The 21,750-nt window shown below is 64.3% G+C and overlaps 2 protein-coding genes across 4 annotated transcripts; one reads left to right on the plus strand and one right to left on the minus strand.

Annotated features, from left to right (window-relative positions):
• Positions 1 to 1,528: 1,528 nt before the first annotated feature.
• On the minus strand, positions 1,529 to 17,996 carry GREP1 (glycine rich extracellular protein 1). 3 transcript variants are annotated; one of them, XM_074954252.1, is made up of 18 exons: positions 17,880 to 17,996; positions 12,809 to 12,988; positions 8,627 to 8,686; positions 7,915 to 7,959; positions 7,536 to 7,592; positions 7,241 to 7,270; positions 6,097 to 6,135; positions 5,874 to 5,903; positions 5,247 to 5,294; positions 4,927 to 4,986; positions 4,790 to 4,849; positions 4,078 to 4,143; positions 3,844 to 3,927; positions 3,295 to 3,351; positions 3,111 to 3,168; positions 2,926 to 2,990; positions 2,692 to 2,745; positions 1,529 to 2,291 (listed from the first exon to the last, which is right to left on the minus strand). In XM_074954252.1, the coding sequence occupies exons 2-18, from the start codon at positions 12,897 to 12,899 to the stop codon at positions 2,266 to 2,268; spliced, it is 930 nt and encodes a 309-aa protein (XP_074810353.1). In that variant the 5' UTR covers positions 12,900 to 12,988; positions 17,880 to 17,996; the 3' UTR covers positions 1,529 to 2,265. The 3 variants fall into 3 exon arrangements, with proteins under 3 accessions (XP_074810353.1, XP_074810355.1, XP_074810354.1); XM_074954254.1 differs by lacking the exon at positions 8,627 to 8,686; XM_074954253.1 differs by lacking the exons at positions 12,809 to 12,988; positions 17,880 to 17,996 and adding an exon at positions 9,384 to 9,455.
• LOC141988469 (claudin-9-like) lies at positions 1,563 to 21,061 on the plus strand. The gene is given in 6 exon segments (XM_074954269.1): positions 1,563 to 1,665; positions 2,203 to 2,347; positions 18,917 to 20,133; positions 20,135 to 20,213; positions 20,216 to 20,322; positions 20,324 to 21,061. Coding segments are annotated over 4 exon segments (648 nt in total). The 5' UTR covers positions 1,563 to 1,665; positions 2,203 to 2,347; positions 18,917 to 19,731; the 3' UTR covers positions 20,384 to 21,061.
• The last annotated feature ends 689 nt before the right edge of the window (positions 21,062 to 21,750 follow it).

A 21,750-nucleotide genomic window follows, 5' to 3' on the forward strand; every position in this document is an offset into this window, starting at 1 on the left:
TCGCGCCGCGAGGGGGGAGGCGCCGCCAAGTGACGCTCCCGCCCACCATGCACTGGGGCAACCAAAGTCTGGCCAACCCCCTCCCCTGCCTCGCCCCCCCGCCCCCCTTGGGGCAGCCCCTCTGCCCCCCAACCCCGCCCCACAACCTCCCCAGCCCCAGCCACCACCCACAGGGGACAGCGCCGCCCCGGAAACCCCCAGCCCCCCTCAGGCGCAGCCCCCCCCCGTGGCAGCCCCCTTTGCCCCCCAACCCCCGCCCCACAACCTCCCCAGCCCCAGCCACCACCCACAGGGGACAGCGCCGCCCCGGAAACCCCCAGCCCCCCTCAGGCGCAGCCCCCCCCGTGGCAGCCCCCTTTGCCCCCCAACCCCCACCCCACAACCTCCCCAGCCCCAGCCACCACCCCACAGGGGACAGCGCCCCCCCGGAAAGCCCCAGCCCCCCTCAGGCGCAGCCCCCCCCGTGGCAGCCCCCTTTGCCCCCCAACCCCCACCCCACAACCTCCCCAGCCCCAGCCACCACCCACAGGGGACAGCGCCCCCCGGAAAGCCCCAGCCCCCTCAGGCGCAGCCCCCCCCGTGGCAGCCCCCTTTGCCCCCCAACCCGCACCCCACAACCTCCCCAGCCCCAGCCACCACCCACAGGGGACAGCGCCCCCCCCGGAAACCCCCAGCCCCCCTCAGGCGCAGCCCCCCCCCGTGGCAGCCCCCTTTGCCTCCCAACCCCCACCCCACAGGGGACAGCACCCCCCCGGAAACCCCCAGCCCCTCTCAGGCTCAGCCCCCCCCGTGGCAGCCCCCTCTGCCCCCCAACCCCCACCCCACAACCTCCCCAGCTCCAGCCACCACCCACAGGGGACAGCGCCGCCCCGGAAACCCCCAGCCCCCCTCAGGCGCAGCCCCCCTGTGGCAGCCCCCTTTGCCACCCAACCCCCACCCCACAACCTCCCCAGCCCCAGCCACCACCCACAGGGGACAGCGCCCCCCCCAGAAACCCCCAGCCCCCCTCAGGCGCAGCCCCCCCCCCCGTGGCAGCCCCCTTTGCCACCCAACCCCCACCCCACAACCTCCCCAGCCCCAGCCACCACCCACAGCGGACAATGCCCCCCTGGAAACCCCCAGCCCTCCACAGGGGCAGCCCCCCCCACCTCCAGGGATAGCAGTTCCCCTCCCCCACCTCAAACAGCCCCCTCCGTGTACGGGGGCAGCCCCAATAACGACCCTCGCCCCCACCCTTGGGGGGTGGGGGGAGATCCAGAACCTCCCCAGAGCATGACCCCAGGGTGTCCCATATCCAGTCCCCTCCCCCCCCCGCCACTGGGCAAGCCAGCAGCCTGGGGAGTGGGGAGACGAGCCGCATGGGTGGTTTGCATGTGGGGGGGCTGAAAACCAAGGCCCCACATTTCGTTCGGGGTGGAGGATCCCTCCCATGTGTTAAATACCCCAGAGAAAATACACCTTGTCTGGGGTAGGTAGGACTAGCCATGGTTGCCTGGACAATCCCCCCCCTCCCCGTTGCTCCCCAGAGACTCAGCTTTAATTTTTTTTTTTTTTTAAATGAAGACTCCAGCCGCTATGATGTCAAAGAAAAGCTTCAAAACGCGACTGGAGGAGAACCAGCGTCTGCCTGAGTCTTCCGAGAGCCGGAGCCGATTGCTGGGAGAGGTGTGAACTGCCCCCAGGATACAGCATACAAAGATCTGGAGACTTCAGCTTTGTGCGAGACCTTTATTACAAACACTCCCACACCCCACTCTCCAGATACAAACGAGTATTCGCTGCCTATCCAGTGAAGGGGAGTTAACAACTCAGTCACCCCCCTCTGTGCATCCCATATTCCTGTACTGACCTACCCTTAAAATCCCTCTCACCTCACTGGCCAAGACCAAAGAGGCAGGGAAGTCAGGGGTAGGGTGACCAGATGTCCCGATTTTATAGGGACAGTCCTGCTATTTGGGGCTTTTTCTTATACAGGTGCCAATTACCCCCATCCCTGTTCTGATTTTTCACACTTGCTTTCTGGTGACCCTGACTAGGGTGACCAGATACGTCACAGCCTCACTTTTGAAAAACCAAGTTAAATTGACAGTCACCATTTGTTTTTCCTTTAAAAAGATAGATCTCTAGCCATTAAAAATAAAGTGGGGAAAAAAGAGAAAGAGATGATAATTTAGATCAGGAGAAATTCTTTGTTTTTTTTAGCACCAGAAGCGGCAGGCTCATGCCATCCTGTGGCCTGGAGTTCCCCAGGTGAAGGTCTGGCATTCAGCACTTCCCGGGAAGGCAGCGACCTGGAATAAAGAGAGGCATGGGGTCAGAGCTTCAAGAGAGCGGCACATCTCCAAGGGTGAGTGGAGGCTGGTGCATCTATAAGGGACAGCCACACACAGTGATAGATGGCCATTCCCTCTCATAGCCCCTGCCTCCCCCCTCCATTAGAGAACAGGGCATGGATTCTGCCTGGGACATATCATCATATATCTTACTTGCTGCACGCCCCCCCTTCCCCAAAATAACCCCCCTGAAGTTCACACTGCTGTGACTTTTGCAGCCACTTCCTTAGCCAAACTGCAGAGATTTGGCTCCTCTAGCCTATGCCCTCCCCCCAGAAAACCCCCTCCAAGATTCACACCTCTCCCCCATCTCTGAGATTCACACCCCACTGATACACATGCCTTCCCCAATTCTTACCTCTGTATCCATTCCCCAGAAAGCCGTTCAGGCCATACTTGGCCTCCTTGCCTCCTAAAAGGGGATGAGAGCAGATGAGAACCAGTCACAGGCCATCCCGGTCTCTGCTACCCAAAGGAGAATCACTCTCTGTGGACAGCACTAGAGGGCATAGGACACACACGCAAGAGCAGTTTCGGTTGCATCACTAGACAATAGTATACAATGCGAAATCTCGCCCCCACACACTCCTACCGTATGCTGCTGGGGTTAGTCCATAGCCCCCGGGAGCTTGCCCTGCTGTGAGTGGCCCGTATCCCCTGCAACAGAGACAAGAGTTAGCATGGGGCACTGAGGGGAGTGGGGCAGGAGCGCTGGCTGTGGGGGGAGCTCCTGCTACTCCAGTCCCAGGAGCAGATGCTATGTGTGGGGGACTCTTACCAGCAGCCAAAGCCTGCAGGTCCCCTCCGTTCGCATAGCCCTGTCCGTTCCCGTTGCCTGCAGCGGTGGGAGGAGGAAATTAGCAAAGGGAAGGGGCTTTGAGCCCCCGGGGATGGGCACCCGTGCATCCAGACGCGGGAGGAGAGCGGGGACCTCTCTGGGCAGCCCCTCTCCATTTCTTACCATCCAGGGCACTGAGCCCAGCCGGTTGTGCCCCATACATAAGCTGCCCTGCGCCACCTGGAGGAGGAAACACGGTGGTGGTGGGAGATCAGCAGGGGAGCGGGAGATCCCACCAAGGGCTGGGAAGGGGAGTGTGCTGGGACCCCAGGGAGCTTTTCCTGGGACGCTGGGACCCTGGCGGCCGGATGGCCCTCATCCACTGCGGGCAGGGACGGGAGTAGATATCACAGTGGGGCTGCAGCACTCACACGGCTTCCTGTCTGCACCCAGCCCGGGGCGCTGCAGGCCATAGGGGAAATGCCTGGGGTCTCCTGTCGGGGCAGGGGGCAAGGTTATTTAGGCAAGGCAGGGTTAGCGGGGGGCATCCCAGGCCCCTGCCCCACATCTCTGCGCAGGGTGCAGGGGCTAAGATATTGGGAGGCCTAGCACAGACCCCTGTGCCCCAAATAAACGCCTTGGGGGGTGACTGCCCCCTACAGTCCCCTCTGTAACAACCCTCTGGATAAATTCCACCACCCGTATGAGCCCAGAGCCCCTACCCACACCTACCGTATTTCCCACCGCCGTAGTCTCCCCCCAGACCGGTGGGCATGGCCTGTTGGGGCTGCCCATTGTATGGGAGCTGGCCCAGGCCTGCAACATAGACAGGGTGTCAGGATGGGGGATAATTCCCCTTTGTGTCCCCCTTGAGCCAGCCAGTTCCCCACACTGGGTCTGGATTGGAGCAAAAGGCCCCGTGTTCCATTTCCTATCCCCCAGAGCCCTGCGGTCAGAAGGGCTCACCAAATTTAGCAGCTGAGAGGTCTGTGCCAGGGCCAGCAAAACGCCCTAGGTATGCGGCCTGGGCACCTGGGGATGGGATAAAATAAGGCAGTTAGCTTGGCCAGTGCCCCTCACTCCCGACCCACAGCCCCTGCTAGCCCAGCCCTACCCCCAGCTCTGCCGGTGCCCCTCACTCCCAACCCGCAGCCCCTGCTAGCCCAGCCCTGGGCTCCCCTCCCAGCTCTGCCGGTGCCCCTCACTCCCGATCCACAGCCCCTGCTAGCCCAGCCCTACCCCCAGCTCTGCCGGTGCCCCTCACTCCCGATCCACAGCCCCTGCTAGCCCAGCCCTGGGCTCCCCTCCCAGCTCTGCCGGTGCCCCTCACTCCCGACCCGCAGCCCCTGCTAGCCCAGCCCTACCCCCAGCTCTGCCAGTGCCCCTCACTCCCGACCCGCAGCCCCTGCTAGCCCAGCCCTGGGCTCCCCTCCCAGCTCTGCCGGTGCCCCTCACTCCCGATCCACAGCCCCTGCTAGCCCAGCCCTGTGGTCCCCCACCCACCAGCTCTGCCAGTGCCCCTCACTCCCGACCCGCAGCCCCTGCTAGCCCAGCCCTGGGCTCCCCTCCCAGCTCTGCCGGTGCCCCTCACTCCCGACCCGCAGCCCCCTGCCAGCCCAGCCCTACCCCCAGCTCTGCCGGTGCCCCTCACTCCCATCCCTCTTGTCATTGCACACACCGTTGCCGTATCCTGACTGGAGTCCGGCCCCAGGGTGACTGTTCCCTCCTCCACCATAGCCTAGAAGAGAGATGGGAGATCAGACCCGCTCAGCCTGGGTGTGTGGGGGAATTAAGTAGAATTTGGGGTCCCCTTACCATTCCCGTATCCAGGTTGTGCTCCATTGACTAGGTACCCACCGCCTACTCCGGGATATCCTACAGAGCAAAGAGAATCCAGATCAGCCACAAATTGGGGTGCACTGCTCCAGCCCTGGCCTCTCCCAGCAGGGAGCGCTGTGGGGAGTGGGGCAGGACGCTGGCTGTGGGGGGAGCTCCCCCCTATTCCAGCCCCGGCCTCTCCCTGCAGGGGGCGCTGTGGGGAGTGCGGCAGGACGCTGGCTGTGGGGGGAGCTCCTCCCTATTCCAGCCCCAGCCTCTCCCTGCAGGGGACGCTGTGCTTAGCTTATGCCCCTTACCTTGTTGAGCTGTGGGGTAGCTGCCGGCTCTGGGTCCTGCCCCAAAACCTGCGGGGAGGAGAACCCAGAATGAGACCAACCCAGACCCTGAAGAATCTGGCTTCCACAGTGTGGGCTCTGGCCCTGGGGGGTGGGATCATCGGGGGGGAAGGGGGGAATCAGGGATAGAGTAATGGTGGGGGATGGTTAGCAGGGGGTTGGGACCTGTGCAGGGAGGGCTTTCAACCCCTTCAGGGCCCCCCCCTCCAGCCCAGTGAGCCCTTCTCCCCCCAGGGAGCTGGAGGGGGCATGGCCAGCTGGGCTCTCCTCAAGGTGTCATTGGTGTGAGCTGTGGGATCTCCAGCAAGAAGGTGAAGAAAGGTGGTGGGGGACGGGGAAGAGGACACAGCATGGGGCGCACATAAAGAGGGATGGAGACACCGCAGGGGACACAGATGGGGGGTCCATGGGAGGGATTCCCTGCTTTGGGGGCTTTCCCACCCACCCCAAGGCCTGTTGGGGAGGAAAAGCAGAGGGGTCAGGGTGCGGGGGGTGTAGTGGAGGGCCAGGCACTGACCTTCCTGAGAAGGGGCAGTTGGAGGGGTAGAGTGGGTATGGGAATATAAGGGGCAGTGGGGTCTGACTCACCTCCCAGGGGCAGCGCAGCCTGGAAGTACCCTGAAATAGACACACAGGGCACAGGGGGTGCTCTCAATCCTGACCTACAGCTGCCTGCTATCCCAGCCCTGCCCCCACAGCTCTGCTAGTGTCCCTCAGTCCTGACCCACAGCCCCCTGCTAGCCCAGCCCTGCCCCCACAGCTCTGCTGGTGTCCCTCAATCCTGACCCGCAGCCACTCTGTTTATACTCACCTGGCTTTTGTTTTGCACCCTGGGGATAACCACCTAATCCTGGAAAAAGGATAATGGGAATCTGTGAGGACGCTGGGAGAGGAGTGGCGTCAAATGGTTAGAGCAGGAGAGGCTGGGAGCCAGGGCTCCTGGGTTCCATCCTTGACTCTGGGAGGGGAGTGGGGGCTGGTGGGTTGGAGCAGAGGGGCTGGGAGCCCGGACTCCTGGGTTCTCTCCCATGCTCCGGGACAGGAGTAGGGTCTAGTGGGTTTAGCAGAGGGGTAGCACCATGGATACCCACGGCCCATTTTTGTGGCTGGCGGCTGGGCTGCGGACACGGATGTTGTACCCGCGCCGCGCTCTCCCGACCAGCCCTCGGGCTCCGAATCCAGCCCCGCTCTCTCCATCCCGCAGCAGAAGCACGTGACCCTGTCCCACAGAGCATCCTGGGAGTTATAGTCCCCAGCTAGCTCGGCCCGAGGGGAGTGCACCATGCGCTATTTTGAACAAGGCGTAGTTGTACTTTAAACTCCCGAGTGGCGGGCGCTGTGAGCAGAGTACGTCCCGGTGGGTCTGTGCGCGGGCGTGGGGGTGTCCGAGCCACTCAGGAGGACGGCGCTGCACGCCGTGCCCCGGAGGCAGCCCCCAGCCCGGAGTGGGCAGGAGGTGCGTGGGGCAGGGCAGGTGGGGGTATGTGGGAGGCAGAGGCTTGACTCAGCCCTGTCACTGCTGTGTGGTGCCCTGCGCAGCTGTTTGTGTCTGCGCAGGGCTCAGCAGTCTGGATGTCAGGACTCCTGGTTCTATCCCTTGCCAAGCCCCAGCCCTGTGCCTCAGTTTCCCCTTCCATACTCGAGGCTCACTATGGACGTCCCCTCGCCAACAGCCAGATGGGGGCAGGCTGGGGGCGGACGAGGTTTTCCCCATTCGCAGTGCCCTGGGATGTCTCTAGTTGTGAGATCGCACAAGGGAGCAGTCTCCCCCAGCTCTGCGGGGAAAGCTGGGACCCCTGTGTCCAGCCTGCGCCAAATTGCCATGCTTTGGATTCTGATCAGCTGGTGGGAGAGAGTCGTGAGGTCTCCCACACGCCAGAACCCCCACCCTTTGTCACTCAGGTTTGGGACTCCGGGGCAGTGAGGAGAGCATGGGGAGATGGGGGCGCTCCTACCTGCACCATAACCAGCGGGGACCCCATAGCCTGTGCAGAAAGAAGGAGAGAGGGGTTAGAGTCAGACATGTTTGTGGGAGAGTGCACAGCGCTGCCCACTACTGGAGGGGATCGGGACTCTGTGTGTGCGGCAGGTGCCCTATAGTGCTCCGAGCTAACAGGGATTCTCCTTTAGCGCCACACTTCCCAGAGAGGACTCCAGTATTTCTATGGCTGGCGAGTCAGGGATTCACCCTGCCAAGGTGGGCAGAGAAAGGAGCCTTTGCCCTCAGTGGGGCAGCTGATCCCCACTCACCTGCTTTGCCTGGCTTCACCCGTACACCTGTTGCCACTCCAAACCCGTTCTGAGCTCCTGCCGGGAACAGAGAGGAAAGGGATTAGCTGGGAGGCGCAGCGGACGAGATGGGCTCCATCTCTGCCGGGGGAACAGTCCTTCTCAGACAGAGCTGGCCAGGTCTCTGCCCTGGGCGGCATAGATCTGGGGCGTGGAGTCTCATGGCTGGAGGACACGTCTTCTGGAATCCCACCACCCAACTGTCCCTGCTCCCGGCCAGCACAGTTTGGGAAGGAGCTGAGACCAGACGTCACGAGCACCATGGGCAGCATCCAAACCACCCAGCAACTTCCACCCCTAGCCTCTCATTCCCCGCCCCAACCGCACTCCCAGGGCTCACCTGGTCCCGGCTGCAGTCCTTGGGGTCCATAGCCGGTGTGTGGTCCTGGAAGGAAGGAGCAGACACTAGGGTTGAAGAATGCAGCAAATGCACCATCACAGTTCGCTACAGGGAAGTTGGATCTAGTGGGTCAGAGCAGGCGGGGCTGGGAGCCAGGATTCCTGGGTTCTATCCACGACGCGGGGAGGGCATTGGGGGTTGGTGGGTTAAAGCAGGCGGGGCTGGGAGCCAGGACTCCTGGGATCTATCCATTGCTCGGGGAGGGGATTGGGGACTAGTGGGTCAGAGCAGAGGTTGGCTGGGAGCCAGGACTCCTGGGTTCTATCCCAGCTCTGGGAGGGAAGTGGAGTCTGGGGTAGGGGCTGGTTGTCGCCAACCTGCCTTGGCTCCAGCTGGTCCCAGCCCGGCTCCAGGGTGAAATCCCCCTACACATGCAACCCATATAGCACATGGAGTGAGCCAGCCCCCTGAATCCCCCAACCTGCTCTCCTGCTGGGAGACCATTCCCCCCTCCCCTGAGAATGCTGGGTTCAGCTCAGCCAGTCATCCAGCCAGGGACCCCTCCCTGGGCAGCCCTGCCTCCTTTCCTCCAGCCCCCCTCTGCATCCTTCATCCAGCCTCGCACACACCCCTTCCCTCTCCCTGTCCCTCCAAGCCCAGTCTGCCCACTCAGGAACAGCTCCCCCTGTTCCCGGCTGGGGGTGCCACTTACCCCGGATCAGCGATGGGAGGTAGAGACGCCTTAGGGCTCCGTTTGCTTGCCGTTTCACTCCTGGGAGGGAGTACGGGGGGGGTCATAGGGGAGCTGTCAGAGATGGGGTCTCTCTAGAGAAGCGCTGGGGGGCAGGGTGATCAGGGGACACCAAGGGACTGGGGTTCCTGGGAGATATGAGAGGACTGTGGGCTGAGGGTCCCTGCAAGAATGGGCTGGAGAGTTGGTGTCCCTGGCAGAGGGGGGCACTGAGGATGGGGGCGCTTTGGGGCAGGGACCCATGAAAGGGGGGGCTGGGGGCAACTCCAAAGCAGCAGGTAGAACCCAGGAGTCCTGGCTCCCAGCCCCATGGGTGGGCGTGGACAAGGGTGGCTGGTGGCACTTGAACTGGGATTTTGTGAACCAATCCAGGACTCCTGGGTTCTCGCCTCAGCTCTGGGAGGGGAGTGGGGTCTAGTGGGTTAGAGCAGGGGGGGCTGGAAGCCAGGACTCCTGGGTTCTATCCTGGCTCTGGGAGGGGAATCAACCTAATCTACCCCTTAATTGAATCCCCGTCTCAGTTTCTCTCCCCTCTGCCAGGGGCTAGCTCCACACCCCCACAAACAGCAGAGCTGTCCCCAAGTGTCCCCTCTGCCCCCCAGGACCTGCAGCAGCCGACAGGGGCAGTGCAATCGTATGAGGCAGCCCTGGCCCCCACCACTATCCTGTCCCAGCCCAGCCCCGCAAACCCCAGTCCCAGCCCCCCTGCTCTGCTCACCCCCCTGCAGGCTGCCCCTGGCCAGGCACAGCAGCAAAAGCAGCCCAGCGTGCAGGGTCCCCAGCCCCATGGCGATGTGAGCTCCCCCTCAAGCCGTGAGCCCCCTATATACCCATGGCCCCGCCCCCCCAGGGAACGGTTCTACCCCTGGCCCCGCCCCCAATGACCCACTTGCCAGGAGGGGGGAGCCCCTGCAAGGAGGGGGCAAGGGAATGTGTGTGATACACCCGCACACCAGTAGACACACTCTGTTGCTCGCAGTGATACACACACTGATATCCACACATATAGAGATGTTCACACGGTTACACTGATACAGACACACCTTGAAACACACACTGATCCGCTGATACATACACACACGCACCCTGATCCACACACACATATACACCCCCATAGGCACACATACTGCTACCCCCCCACACCCTGTTCCACGCACACACTGATACACACATTGATACCCACACACATACACTGACACATGCAAACACAACCGGAGAGACACACTGATCCACAGAAACTCACACTTATCCACCCACACAAACACAGACACACACTGATACACACACCCCAACACGCACTGCTGCATACACCCCACATTGTGCACACACCATACACCGATACACTAACACACACACTCATATCCCACAGGCAGGCACACAGTTGCAAACAGTCACACAACACAGCTATGTGCGCCCACGGAGCAGGGGTCAACCCCTCAAGCAGGAGGTGGCAGGGACACCCCCGCATAGACACACAAACCTTGTTCACTGCAGCTTGTCAAAACCAGGTGTATGATTATGTAATTGTGTCTCACTTCTGACTCTGCAGTGTGGGAGTGGGGCTGTGGGTCGGGAGCGAGGGGTACCAGCGGAGCTGGGGGGAGACGCAAGGGTGGACTATCAGGGGGCTGCGGATCAGGAGTGAGGGGCACCGGCAGAGCTGTGGGGAGCCCAGGGCTGGACTAGTAGGGGGCTGCGGGTCGGGAGTGAGGGGCACTGGCAGGGCTGGGGGGGCAGGGCTGGGCTAGCAGGGGGCTGCGAGTCGGGAGTGAGGGGCACTGGCAGGGCTGGGGGGGGTCAGGGCTGGGCTAGCAGGGGGCTGCGAGTCAGGAGTGAGGGGCACCGGCAGGGCTGGGGGGGGTCAGGGCTGGGCTAGCAGGGGGCTGCGGGTTGGGAGTGAGGGGCACCGGCAGGGCTGGGGGGGTCAGGGCTGGGCTAGCAGGGGGCTGCGGGTCGGGAGTGAGGGGCACCGGCAGGGCTGGGGGGGGTCAGGGCTGGGCTAGCAGGGGGCTGCGAGTCGGGAGTGAGGGGCACCGGCAGGGCTGGGGGGGGTCAGGGCTGGGCTAGTCTCAGCCTCTTGCTATACAGAATTTTTAAGGGCCTCCAATGCTGTGGGCTTCCTCCCAGCAGTGCCCTGGCAGCTGGCTGCCGTGCTGGAAGCTAACTCCGGCACGCGCCCCGCTGAGTAAGCCATAAAGCCGCAGGGTAATTTGCTCTGTCTGTTGTCACTGTCCAAGGTAAACGCTGGGCCCCTGGCCCGGCTGGTAAAACACCGATTCCTGCGGTCGGCAAACAGCCCTCCAGCCAGCTCAGCAATGAGTCCGACCTAGCTGTGTCTGAGTAGTCTGGAGGCATGGGGGATCGTGTGTCGGGGGGGGGGACTGACCCCCAGATCCTGCCCTATGGGGGGACCTCTGTTAGGATGGAAGTCAGAGAGGGGAAATGGAAGGGGCAGGGAGAGAATTGGTGTGTATGTGAGCTGCACTGCCCCCTGCTGAAGGGACTATGTATAGTATGGCGCCCCCTAGCACCAGGCTGAGACATGGGCCCGGGACTCCTGGGGTCACGGCACCCGCTAGCACCAGGCTGGGATATGGGGTAGGGACCCCTGGCGGCACGGTGCCTGCTGTGTAGATCTTTGGGGCTCTCACCCTGCCCCGGCACATTTCGGGTGCATGATCCATTCCCTACCTCTGTGGGGTGGGGGATTGGGGGTGGGTCAGATGCAGGGAGGACAAACGCTGGCGCTGTCAGGGAATGTCACATGGGGCGGGGGAAGGCGGGACTGAGAAAGCAGTGGCTTCCTCCCTGGGCAAGGGGACGAATGCCCCACTCCCCCAGGCCCAGCTGTCCCCCACTCTCCCCAGCAGGCACGGCGGAGCCCAGGGGTGCTGTCCTGCCATCAGAGGACACGTCTCCCCCTTTTGTCCCCAGCATACAAAGGCTGGAAACTGACTCTGGAGCACTTCCCTGACCCCCGGGAGCTGGGGATGAGGGGAAGAGACTGAGACTGAGGGACCCAGGAGTCCTGGCTCCCAGCCCCCACTGCTCTAACCCACTAGACCACAGTCCCCTCCCAGAGCTGGGGAGAGAACCCAGGAGTCCTGACTCCCAGGTCTGCCCCCACTCTCTTATCACACTGCTCTCTTTTTCCTTCCGTCTCCTGACACATTCCTCCTGTCTGCCCCCTGACCCCCTTCTTCCTATTCCCCAACTGAACCCCTGCCCCAGACATCACAGCCCCCTGCCAAATTCTCCCCACCCAGCCACTATTTGCCTTTCCCATCAGCCTCTCCGGCTGTCTGTGAGGGGGAGCCCAAAGGGGGGTGACCCCAGGTGACCCCATGCCCCATAACTCACAGGCCTTCCTTTTAAACACTGCCCTGCAGTATTTTACACTTTGAGGATACGGGGAGTGGCAGCTGGAGAGAACCCAGGAGTCCTGGCTCCCAGCCCTCCTGCACTAGCCCACCAGACCCCATTCCCCTCCCTGAAAACCCAGGAGTCCTGATCTATCCCGTTCCCACATCCCTTCTGTCTGGAAGGACGGATTGGGCCCTCGGATTCCTGGATCGGGCCCATCTGGGATTTAGGAACCTTCGCGGGGGGGGGCCCAATATGCTGAAGGGAGAGGAAATGTCCCTTGGCTGGCGGCTCCACCACCGCGCCCTGTCTGGCAACAGAGTCCTGGCCGCCCCTCGTCCTGCCTGTCTGGCTGTCCTGCCAAGGGCTGGGCTCCCCCCAAGCTCTGCCAGTTCCCCTCACTCCCGAACCGCAGCCCCTGGTAGCCCAGCCCTGCCCCCCCAGCTCTGCCAGTGCCCCTCACGCCCGACCCACAGCCCCCTAATGGGTTAAGATCTCCCGGCTGATTTCGGCCCCTCCCCAGCTCTGAACCCAGCCTTGTGATATTGACTTTGGGTGGTTCTTGGCTTGGTGCAGTAAATTTCCCCATCTCCTAGCTCCATGACTGGCCCTTGGGGGACAAAGCCGCGCTGGGCCGTTTGCTTGAGGGTGGCGGGGGGACAAGTCAGAGGAGGAACTGGGGCTGGAAGCGTGACGAGAACATCTCCAAGCCCCTTTGTTCTCCTGCCAGGGGCCTTGGCTGACTCTGGGATGGGAAGAAAAGGAGACGGAAGGGCTCACCAAGGTCCAGGCTAGACTGCAGGAAGGGTTTGGGTGTTGTTGCAGCTGTGGGGGGCGCTGTTCTGCCGCCAGGGTGTGGGTCCTGCCTCATGGCGCTGCTGGCGGGCTAGCAACCTGGGCTGGCTTATCCACTCCTGGTCTGCTCCTGGGTCTAATCCCAGCATCAGCTAATCCTAATCCCTGCAGAGATACACGGAGGGGGGTGGATAGAAACATTGAGGGGTACAAAGGGGGGGGCGAGAGAGAGACAGCCACAGCCACTTGCGCTATCCCACCAGATCCCACTTCCCTCCCAGAGCTGGGCTAGAACCCAGGAGTCCTGGCTCCCAGCCCCCCCCTGCTCTAACCCACCAGCTCCCACTTCCCTCCCAGAGCTGGGGACAGAACCCAGGAGTCCTGGCTCCCAGCCCATCCGAAGCAAAACAGGAGCCCGCCAACCGCTGTTGGCTGCTAGATGTATGCCCCTCCCCTCTGCATCTCCCCGGGACTCTCCCCAGGCCAGGCACTATAACTGCCCCTTCGGGGTCCAGGATCCACAGCCGAATTTCCACCGCAGGGGGGAAAAGGGAGAGGGGGCCGGCTCTGCTGTCCCTGGCTTTGCGGATCCCAAGGACAATTTATCACCTCCCAAGGCTTTATCCCCAGCTGGGGGTAGGGGAGAGGAGGGCGGTTGAGAATGTAAGATCCAGTGTTGTGGGGGACCCATGTGCCTGCCCCCCCAGCCCCGTTCACACCAATGGGCCCAGTATCCTCCCTCCCTTTATTTCTTGGACGTCAGGCTACAGGAGAGTTTGGAGCCTTCTTTTCTGTTCCCCCTGAATCTTGGATGATCTTGTAGCAGGTAGTTCCACCGGCTCCCCACACAGAAATCCCCCTCCTTTGCTCCATGTCACAGCGTGTCTGCCCCACACAAGCGGTGAAAGGGTTCATGTGAGCCGGAGCGGCCAAACATGACATCGGTGGCTCTTGCAGGGTGGGCCAGGGGTAGTTAAAGAGGAGTCCCAGGCGGGGGGGGGGGGGGCAGGGGAAAAAGGGGATGCCAGTGCGGTTACCCTTCCACAGTCCCTTATTCAATGCGGGGAGAGGGGGCAGGCCTGGGCGAGCAGGGGCTGCGAGTTGGGAGTGTGGGGCACCGGGAGAGCTGGGGATCGGGGGAGCCCAGGGCTGGGCTAGCAGGGGGCTGCGGGTAGGATCATTTAATCCCCTGCATACAGGGTTCCCGCCTCACTGGCCGCCCCTCCCTGCTCTCGAGTCATGCGGCGTTGGGGCGTCCCGTGCATTTCTGTGTCCCAGCGATCTGTGCTGTGAGGGGGGTGGGGTTGGATGATGGACATGTGTGTTTGGGGGGGGGAAGTCTGCTCCCTGCTGTGTGTCATGGGCCCTGCACTGCTAACAGCCCAGGAGACTCCCTCAGGCACACAGAGCCTATCCTCCACCCCTCCTATTGGCCCAACCAGTCTGCGCACTGCATGGGAATGGCCAGGAGAGGGCGCCAGACACCAAATGAACAAAACGCAGCCCTGCCGGTGCCCCTCACTCCCGACCCGCAGCCCCCCGCTAGCCCAACGCTGCCCCCCCAGCCCTGCCCACAACCCTGCCGATGCCCCTCACTCCCGACCCGCAGCCCCCCGCTAGCCCAACGCTGCCCCCCCAGCCCTGCCCACAACCCTGCCGGTGCCCCTCACTCCCGACCCGCAGCCCCCCGCTAGCCCAACGCTGCCCCCCCAGCCCTGCCCACAACCCTGCCGGTGCCCCTCACTCCCGACCCGCAGCCCCCCGCTAGCCCAGCCCTGCCCCCCCAGCTCTACCGGTGCACCTCACTCCCGACCCGCAGCCCCCCGCTAGCCCAGCCCTGCCCCCCCCAGCCCTGCCAGTGCCCCTCACTCCCGACCCGCAGCCCCCCCCCCCCGCTAGCCCAGCCCTGCCCCCCCAGCTCTGCCGGTGCCCCTCACTCCCGACCCGCAGCCCCCCGCTAGCCCAGCCCTGCCCCCAACCCTGCCGGTGCCCCTCACTCCCGACCCTCAGCCCCCCCCCGCTAGCCCAGCCCTGCCCCCCCAGCTCTGCCGGTGCCCCTCACTCCTGACCCGCAGCCCCCCCCGCTAGCCCAGCCCTGCCCCCCAACCCTGCCGGTGCCCCTCACTCCCGACCCACAGCCCCCCCCGCTACCCCAGCCCTGCCCCCCCAGCTCTGCCGGTGCCCCTCACTCCCGACCCGCAGCCCCCCGCTAGCCCAGCCCTGCCCCCAACCCTGCCGGTGCCCCTCACTCCCGACCCTCAGCCCCCCCCCGCTAGCCCAGCCCTGCCCCCCCAGCTCTGCCGGTGCCCCTCACTCCTGACCCGCAGCCCCCCGCTAGCCCAGCCCTGCCCCCCAGCCCTGCCAGTGCCCCTCACTCCCGACCCGCAGCCCCCCCCCCGCTAGCCCAGCCCTGCCCCCCCAGCTCTACCGGTGCACCTCACTCCCGACCCGCAGCCCCCCGCTAGCCCAGCCCTGCCCCCCCAGCCCTGCCAGTGCCCCTCACTCCCGACCCGCAGCCCCCCCCCCCGCTAGCCCAGCCCTGCCCCCCCAGCTCTGCCGGTGCCCCTCACTCCCGACCCGCAGCCCCCCGCTAGCCCAGCCCTGCCCCCAACCCTGCCGGTGCCCCTCACTCCCGACCCTCAGCCCCCCCCCGCTAGCCCAGCCCTGCCCCCCCAGCTCTGCCGGTGCCCCTCACTCCTGACCCGCAGCCCCCCCCGCTAGCCCAGCCCTGCCCCCCAACCCTGCCGGTGCCCCTCACTCCCGACCCACAGCCCCCCCCGCTACCCCAGCCCTGCCCCCCCAGCTCTGCCGGTGACCCTCACTCCCAACCCGCAGCCCCCCGCTAGCCCAGCCCTGCCCCCCCAGCTCTGCCGGTGCCCCGCACTCCTGACCCGCAGCCCCCCCCGCTAGCCCAGCCCTGCCCCCCAACCCTGCCGGTGCCCCTCACTCCCGACCCGCAGCCCCCCGCTAGCCCAGCCCTGCCCCCCCAGCTCTGCCGGTGCCCCTCACTCCCGACCCACAGCCCCCCCGCTAGCCCAGCCCTGCCCCCCCAGCTCTGCGGTGACCCTCACTCCCGACCCGCAGCCCCCCGCTAGCCCAACCCTGCCCCCCCAGCCCTGCCCACAACCCTGCCGGTGCCCCTCACTCCCGACCCGCAGCCCCCCCCCCGCTAGCCCAGCCCTGCCCCCCCAGCTCTACCGGTGCACCTCACTCCCGACCCGCAGCCCCCCGCTAGCCCAGCCCTGCCCCCCCAGCCCTGCCAGTGCCCCTCACTCCCGACCCGCAGCCCCCCCCCCCGCTAGCCCAGCCCTGCCCCCCCAGCTCTGCCGGTGCCCCTCACTCCCGACCCGCAGCCCCCCGCTAGCCCAGCCCTGCCCCCAACCCTGCCGGTGCCCCTCACTCCCGACCCTCAGCCCCCCCCCGCTAGCCCAGCCCTGCCCCCCCAGCTCTGCCGGTGCCCCTCACTCCTGACCCGCAGCCCCCCCCGCTAGCCCAGCCCTGCCCCCCAACCCTGCCGGTGCCCCTCACTCCCGACCCACAGCCCCCCCCGCTACCCCAGCCCTGCCCCCCCAGCTCTGCCGGTGACCCTCACTCCCAACCCGCAGCCCCCCGGTAGCCCAGCCCTGCCCCCCCAGCTCTGCCGGTGCCCCTCACTCCTGACCCGCAGCCCCCCCCGCTAGCCCAGCCCTGCCCCCCAACCCTGCCGGTGCCCCTCACTCCCGACCCGCAGCCCCCCGCTAGCCCAGCCCTGCCCCCCCAGCTCTGCCGGTGCCCCTCACTCCCGACCCACAGCCCCCCGCTAGCCCAGCCCTGCCCCCCCAGCTCTGCGGTGACCCTCACTCCCGACCCGCAGCCCCCCGCTAGCCCAGCCCTGCCCCCCCAGCTCTGCCGGTGCCCCTCACTCCCGACCCGCAGCCTCCCGCTAGCCCAGCCCTGCCCCCCCAGCTCTGCCGGTGCCCCTCATTCCCCACCCGCATCCCCCCCCGCTAGCCCAGCCCTGCCCCCCCAGCTCTGCCGGTGCCCCTCACTCCCGACCCGCAGCCCCCCCGCTAGCCCAGCCCTGCCCCCCAGCTCTGCCGGTGCCCCTCACTCCCGACCCTCAGCCCCCCCCGCTCGCCCAGCCCTGCCCCCCAACCCTGCCGGTGCCCCTCACTCCCGACCCGCAGCCCCCCCGCTAGCCCAGCCCTGCCCCCCCAGCTCTGCGGGGGCCCCTCACTCACGACCCGCAGCCCCCCCCGCTAGCCCAGCCCTGCCCCCCAACTCTGCCGGTGCCCCTCACTCCCGACCCACAGCCCCCCGCTAGCCCAGCCCTGCCCCCCCAGCTCTGCCGGTGCCCCTCACTCCCGACCCGCAGCCCCCCGCTACCGCAGCCCTGCCCCCCCAGCCCTGCCGGTGCCCCTCACTCCCGACCTGCAGCCCCCCGCTAGCCAAGCCCTGCCCCCCAGCCCTGCCCGTGCCCCTCACTTCTGACCCGCATCCCCCTGCCAGACCAGCCCTGGGCCCCCAGCTCTGCTGGTGCCCCTCACTCCCAACCTATAGCTAGCCCCTGCTAGCCCAGCCCTGCCCCCCCACCCAGCTCTGCTGGTGCCCCTCACTCCTGACCTATAGCCCCTGCTAGCCCAGCTCTTCCCCCCCCCCCCACTCTGCCGGTGCCCGCACTCCCGACCTACAGCCCCTGTCCTCAGAGGTTTGGGCCTATTAACGGGTGGCTCCTGCCACCCTGCCCCCCAGGCAGATGGGAGGCCTCAGGATTCCTGCATAACTTTGGAGATATGCACAATGCCAGCGACCCACAGAGATGGGCTAGCAGGGGGCTGCAGGTCGGGAGTGAGGGGCACCAGCAGAGCTGGGGGGCAGGGCTGGGCTAGCAGGGGCTGTGGGTCAAGATTGAGGGGCACTGGCAGAGCTGGGGGGTCCCAGGGCACCGATAGCAGGGGGCTGTGGGCCGGGAGTGAGGGGCAGCAGCACGCTGTGGGTCGGGCCTTGGGCTGGGATACCTGAGGGCCCCATTGGATGCCATTCCCCATAGTGGCCACCTGGTGGCATTGCTGCATACCTGCGGGTGTGCTGGGGGAGGCGGTGGGATACCTGATACCAGGTGAGAGCCCAGAGCTCCAGATTCGGCTCAGTGACTGCTCTGTTCCCAGGTGCCCCCCACCCCTGTCTCCCAGCCAACTGTTCCCCTGGCAACGGGCTCCTATCTCCCGGCTGAATCGGCCTGGGCCGCGGTCACACATAGCAACGACCTAGAAAAGCAGCCACTGGTGGTGGTTTCCCTTCCCCCCCATGCCTGGGTTTGGCAGTTTCAAGTTACCCCCTGAGCCAGCCAGTCCTGGGGGCTGGATTGGAGCCAGCACCCCCTGGAGGGGAGAGGCCCTGTGTCCCATTCCTTGCCCCCCTGAGCCAGCCAGTCCCCGCCTTGGGGCTGGATTGGAGCCAGCGCCCCCTAGAGGGGAGAGGCCCTGTGTCCCATTCCTTGCCCCCCTGAGCCAGCCAGTCCCCGCCTTGGGGCTGGATTGGAGCCAGCGCCCCCTAGAGGGGAGAGGCCCTGTGTCCCATTCCTTGCCCCCCTGAGCCAGCCAGTCCCCGCCTTGGGGCTGGATTGGAGCCAGCGCCCCCTAGAGGGGAGAGGCCCCGTGTCCCATTCCCCACCCCCCTGAGCCAGCCAGGCCGTGTCCCCCTGGCCCCCTGTCTGGAGTCTGTTTGCTCGGTGGTTAATTTCTTATCCGCAGGTCTGAGCCGTGTGTGCTCAGCTCCCCCCTTATCAGCCCACGGACCGGTTGCTAAAGGGACAGAGGAATCCCGTTAGCTGACCCCAGGGCCCCAGCTTAGGGCTAGGGGGCGCGGTGCTGCAGGGGCTGTCACCGGTCCCCAGCTGCCCTGCCCCACAAGCAGCCAGGCCCCCCGCAGCAGCCTTCGGAAGGGGGAGTCTGCTGCAGCCAGGCGTGTGTTTATTATAATCTGTGTTTTCCCATGGCCTGGAGGAACAAGACGCTGGTGATTCGCCCCCTCCAGAGCCCACCTCCTCCCCCTCCAGCCTGGGGGCGGGCGGTGTCCAGGCACAAGCTAACAACATAATTCTTCATTCACCAGCACCGCTTATGCCCTGGTCGCCATAGAGAGCCCAGTGCCCTCCCACGCCTCCCCTGTCCCGCCCACTCACCTGTGGAGGCCTCATATACCCACCCCCACCCCCGCCTCCCCAGCTCACAGGATCCGTCCAGCGAGAGGTGCTGACGGCTGGGAGAGCGAGCCCTGGTGATAAAGAAGAGGCTTGGCCTCTCCGGGGTGGAAGTGCTTCGGAGAGAGACACCGGCACTGCTGGACCTTCCTCCCCAGCCGTTCTCATCAGGATCCTTCTCCCGGACGTGTCTCCCCGGACGCTTCCATCAGAATCTGTGCCCTGGATGCGTCTGCCCGGCTGGTTCCTTTAGGATCCGTCTCTCACACGCGTCTCCCTGGCTGGTTCCATCGAGATCCGTCTCCCGGATGCGTCTCCCCGGTGGTTCCATCGGGATCCGCCTCTCAGACACCTCTCTCTAGTTCCACCGGGATCCCTCTCCCAGACGCGTCTCCCTGACTGGTTCCTTTAGGGTCCGTCTCACACGCGTCTCCCTGGCTGGTTCCATCGGGATCCGTCTCCCAGAGCCATATCCTTCAGAGGGGACTATCTGGATCTCACATTCACGCACCTCGCATAGGGATCCGTTTTCTGGACTCCTGTCCCCAGCTGATCCCACAAAGAACTGTCTTCTGGCCTCGTCTCTCCACTACGACCTTCCTTGCCCTGGTGTCTCCAGCCGATCCCCACACAGAATTATTTCCTGGGTTTCTCTCTCTGCTCAGACGCTCTCGCGTCCCCACTAAGATCCCTGCTTCGCTCCCCTTGGCTTCCTCCTCCTCCAGCAATGGCTTCTGCAGGGCTGGAGATCTTGGGCATGGGGCTATGCATCTTCGGCTGGCTGGGCTCCATCATCTCCTGCGCCCTGCCCACGTGGAAGGTGACGGCCTTCATCGGCAACAACATCGTGACGGCGCAGACCATCTGGGAGGGCCTGTGGATGAACTGCATCGTGCAGAGCACGGGCCAGATGCAGTGCAAGGTCTACGACTCCATGCTGGCGCTGCCCCAGGACCTGCAGGCCGCCCGCGCCCTCACGGTCATCTCAGTGCTGCTGGCCCTGCTGGCCTTGCTGGTGAGCGTCGTGGGCGCCAAGTGCACCAACTGCGTGGAGGACGAGGGCACCAAGGCACGGATCATGATCGTCTCCGGCGTCGTCTTCATGGTCTCCGGCATCCTCTGCCTCATCCCCCGTGTGCTGGTCGGCCAACACCATCATCCGGGACTTCTACAACCCGTTGGTGTCCGAAGCCCTGAAGCGGGAGCTGGGGCCGCGCTATACGTGGGGTGGGCAGCCGCAGCCCTGCTGGTTCTCGGGGGGGCTCTGCTTTGCTGCTCCTGCCCGCCCCGCTCCGAGAGATACCCACCCCGGGTCGGGGTACATGGCGGCTGCGAGGTCCGGGTTGGGCAGCGGGGTGGACAAGAGGGACTATGTGTGAGGGGAGCAGAGGAGGGGAAGGATGGATGGATGGATGGATGAGCACGTGGGTGAACAGATGAACGAGTGAACGAATGGATGGATGAATGTGTGAAGAGTGAGGGAGCGAACGAATGAACAAGGGAGTGAATGGATGAAGGTGTGAAGAGATGAAGTGAATGAGGGAATGAATGGATGAAGGTGTGAAGAGGTGAATGGATGAATGAGGGAATGAGCTAATGGCTGAGGGAATGAATAAACAAGTGAAGGAGGGAGAGAAAGAATGTGGGAGGAGATGAATGAGGGAACGAAGAAATGGACAAGTGGGTGGATGAACAAGGACTAATGGATAAGGAGTAGAGGAAAAAACGAGTGAACAAAAGCACAGCTGAAGGAACAGATGAGGGTGCGAACAAATGAACGAGTGGGCAAATGAGTGAAGGGAGGAGCAACAAAGCGAGCGAATGGATGCGGGAAGGAGTGAGTGAATGAGACAATGGATGGAAAAATGAAAAAGTGAGGAAGGAAGGAGGGAACGAATTAAATAAATAAAAGACGGGGTGGGGCAGAGAGCAGACACGTGGGGAACCAAACAGAAGGAAGGTTGAAGCCACAGAGGAAAGGCGCGAACGGCGCCGTCAGCGAAGGGATGAACAAAGGGCTAATGGACCAAGGAGAGACGGGAAAGACACTGTGCCAAGGAAGGAAGGAAGGAATAAGCGGCCGATCCCCAGCGAATGAACAGATGGGGGCATTGGGAGAGAGTGAGGGGGCTCAGCCAGGGAGCCCTGACCCCATGGAGCCCGGCTGGACCTCACCCTGGCTTTGTTTGCTCGAAGGTTAATAATTGTCCCAGCTCCCTGGACTGAGACCTGCTAAACCACCCCCTGAACACGGGGACCACCTGGAACCCCCAGCCTAAGGGGCCCCTCTATCCAAATCCAGGGGCCCCAAGATTTTGGGGGTCTCACCCCTCACTGGGGATAGATCCAGGGCTTATTTGGTCATCACTGAGTGGGATTTGAGGGGTTCACAGGGAGTGGGTCTGATGATCCCTGGGTGTGGTTCTTTGAGGACACTGAACCCCCATTTCCTGGCCCCTGTAGGGAGGGGCTCGGCCCATGTTTCTGAGGACGTTATGGGGATAAAAGAACCAGACTAGCACACTCTGCCCTCGCCTCCTGCTTCTCATTTTGGGGTGTGGGGGGGAGGCTGAGTTGCGGTATGAATGGGGAAGGAAAAGGTGGGGTGGGGGCACAGCTGATGGGAGGAAATAGATTGGGTGCATGGTTTATGGAGGTAGGGTAAATTGGGGGACTGAGTGAGGCTTATGGGTCAGAGAATGGGGGTGTGGTTTATGAGGGGGTAAATTGGGGCAAGCATAGTGGG

The sequence above is a fragment of the Natator depressus genome, chromosome 6, assembly GCF_965152275.1.
Source record: "Natator depressus isolate rNatDep1 chromosome 6, rNatDep2.hap1, whole genome shotgun sequence".
NCBI lineage: Eukaryota > Metazoa > Chordata > Testudines > Cheloniidae > Natator > Natator depressus.

What these genes read in the sequence shown, in the direction of transcription:
- GREP1 (XM_074954252.1), bottom strand. Translation starts at nt 12,899, where the DNA reads ATGAGGCAGGACCCACACCCTGGCGGCAGAACAGCGCCCCCCACAGCT. An exon ending in GGTGAAGCCAGGCAAAGCAG is followed by an intron (nt 7,271 to 7,535) that starts GTGAGTGGGGAT and finishes CTTTCTGCACAG; the next exon opens with GCTATGGGGTCCCCGCTGGT. An exon ending in CTACGGCGGTGGGAAATACG is followed by an intron (nt 3,352 to 3,843) that starts GTAGGTGTGGGT and finishes TTCCTCCTCCAG; the next exon opens with GTGGCGCAGGGCAGCTTATG.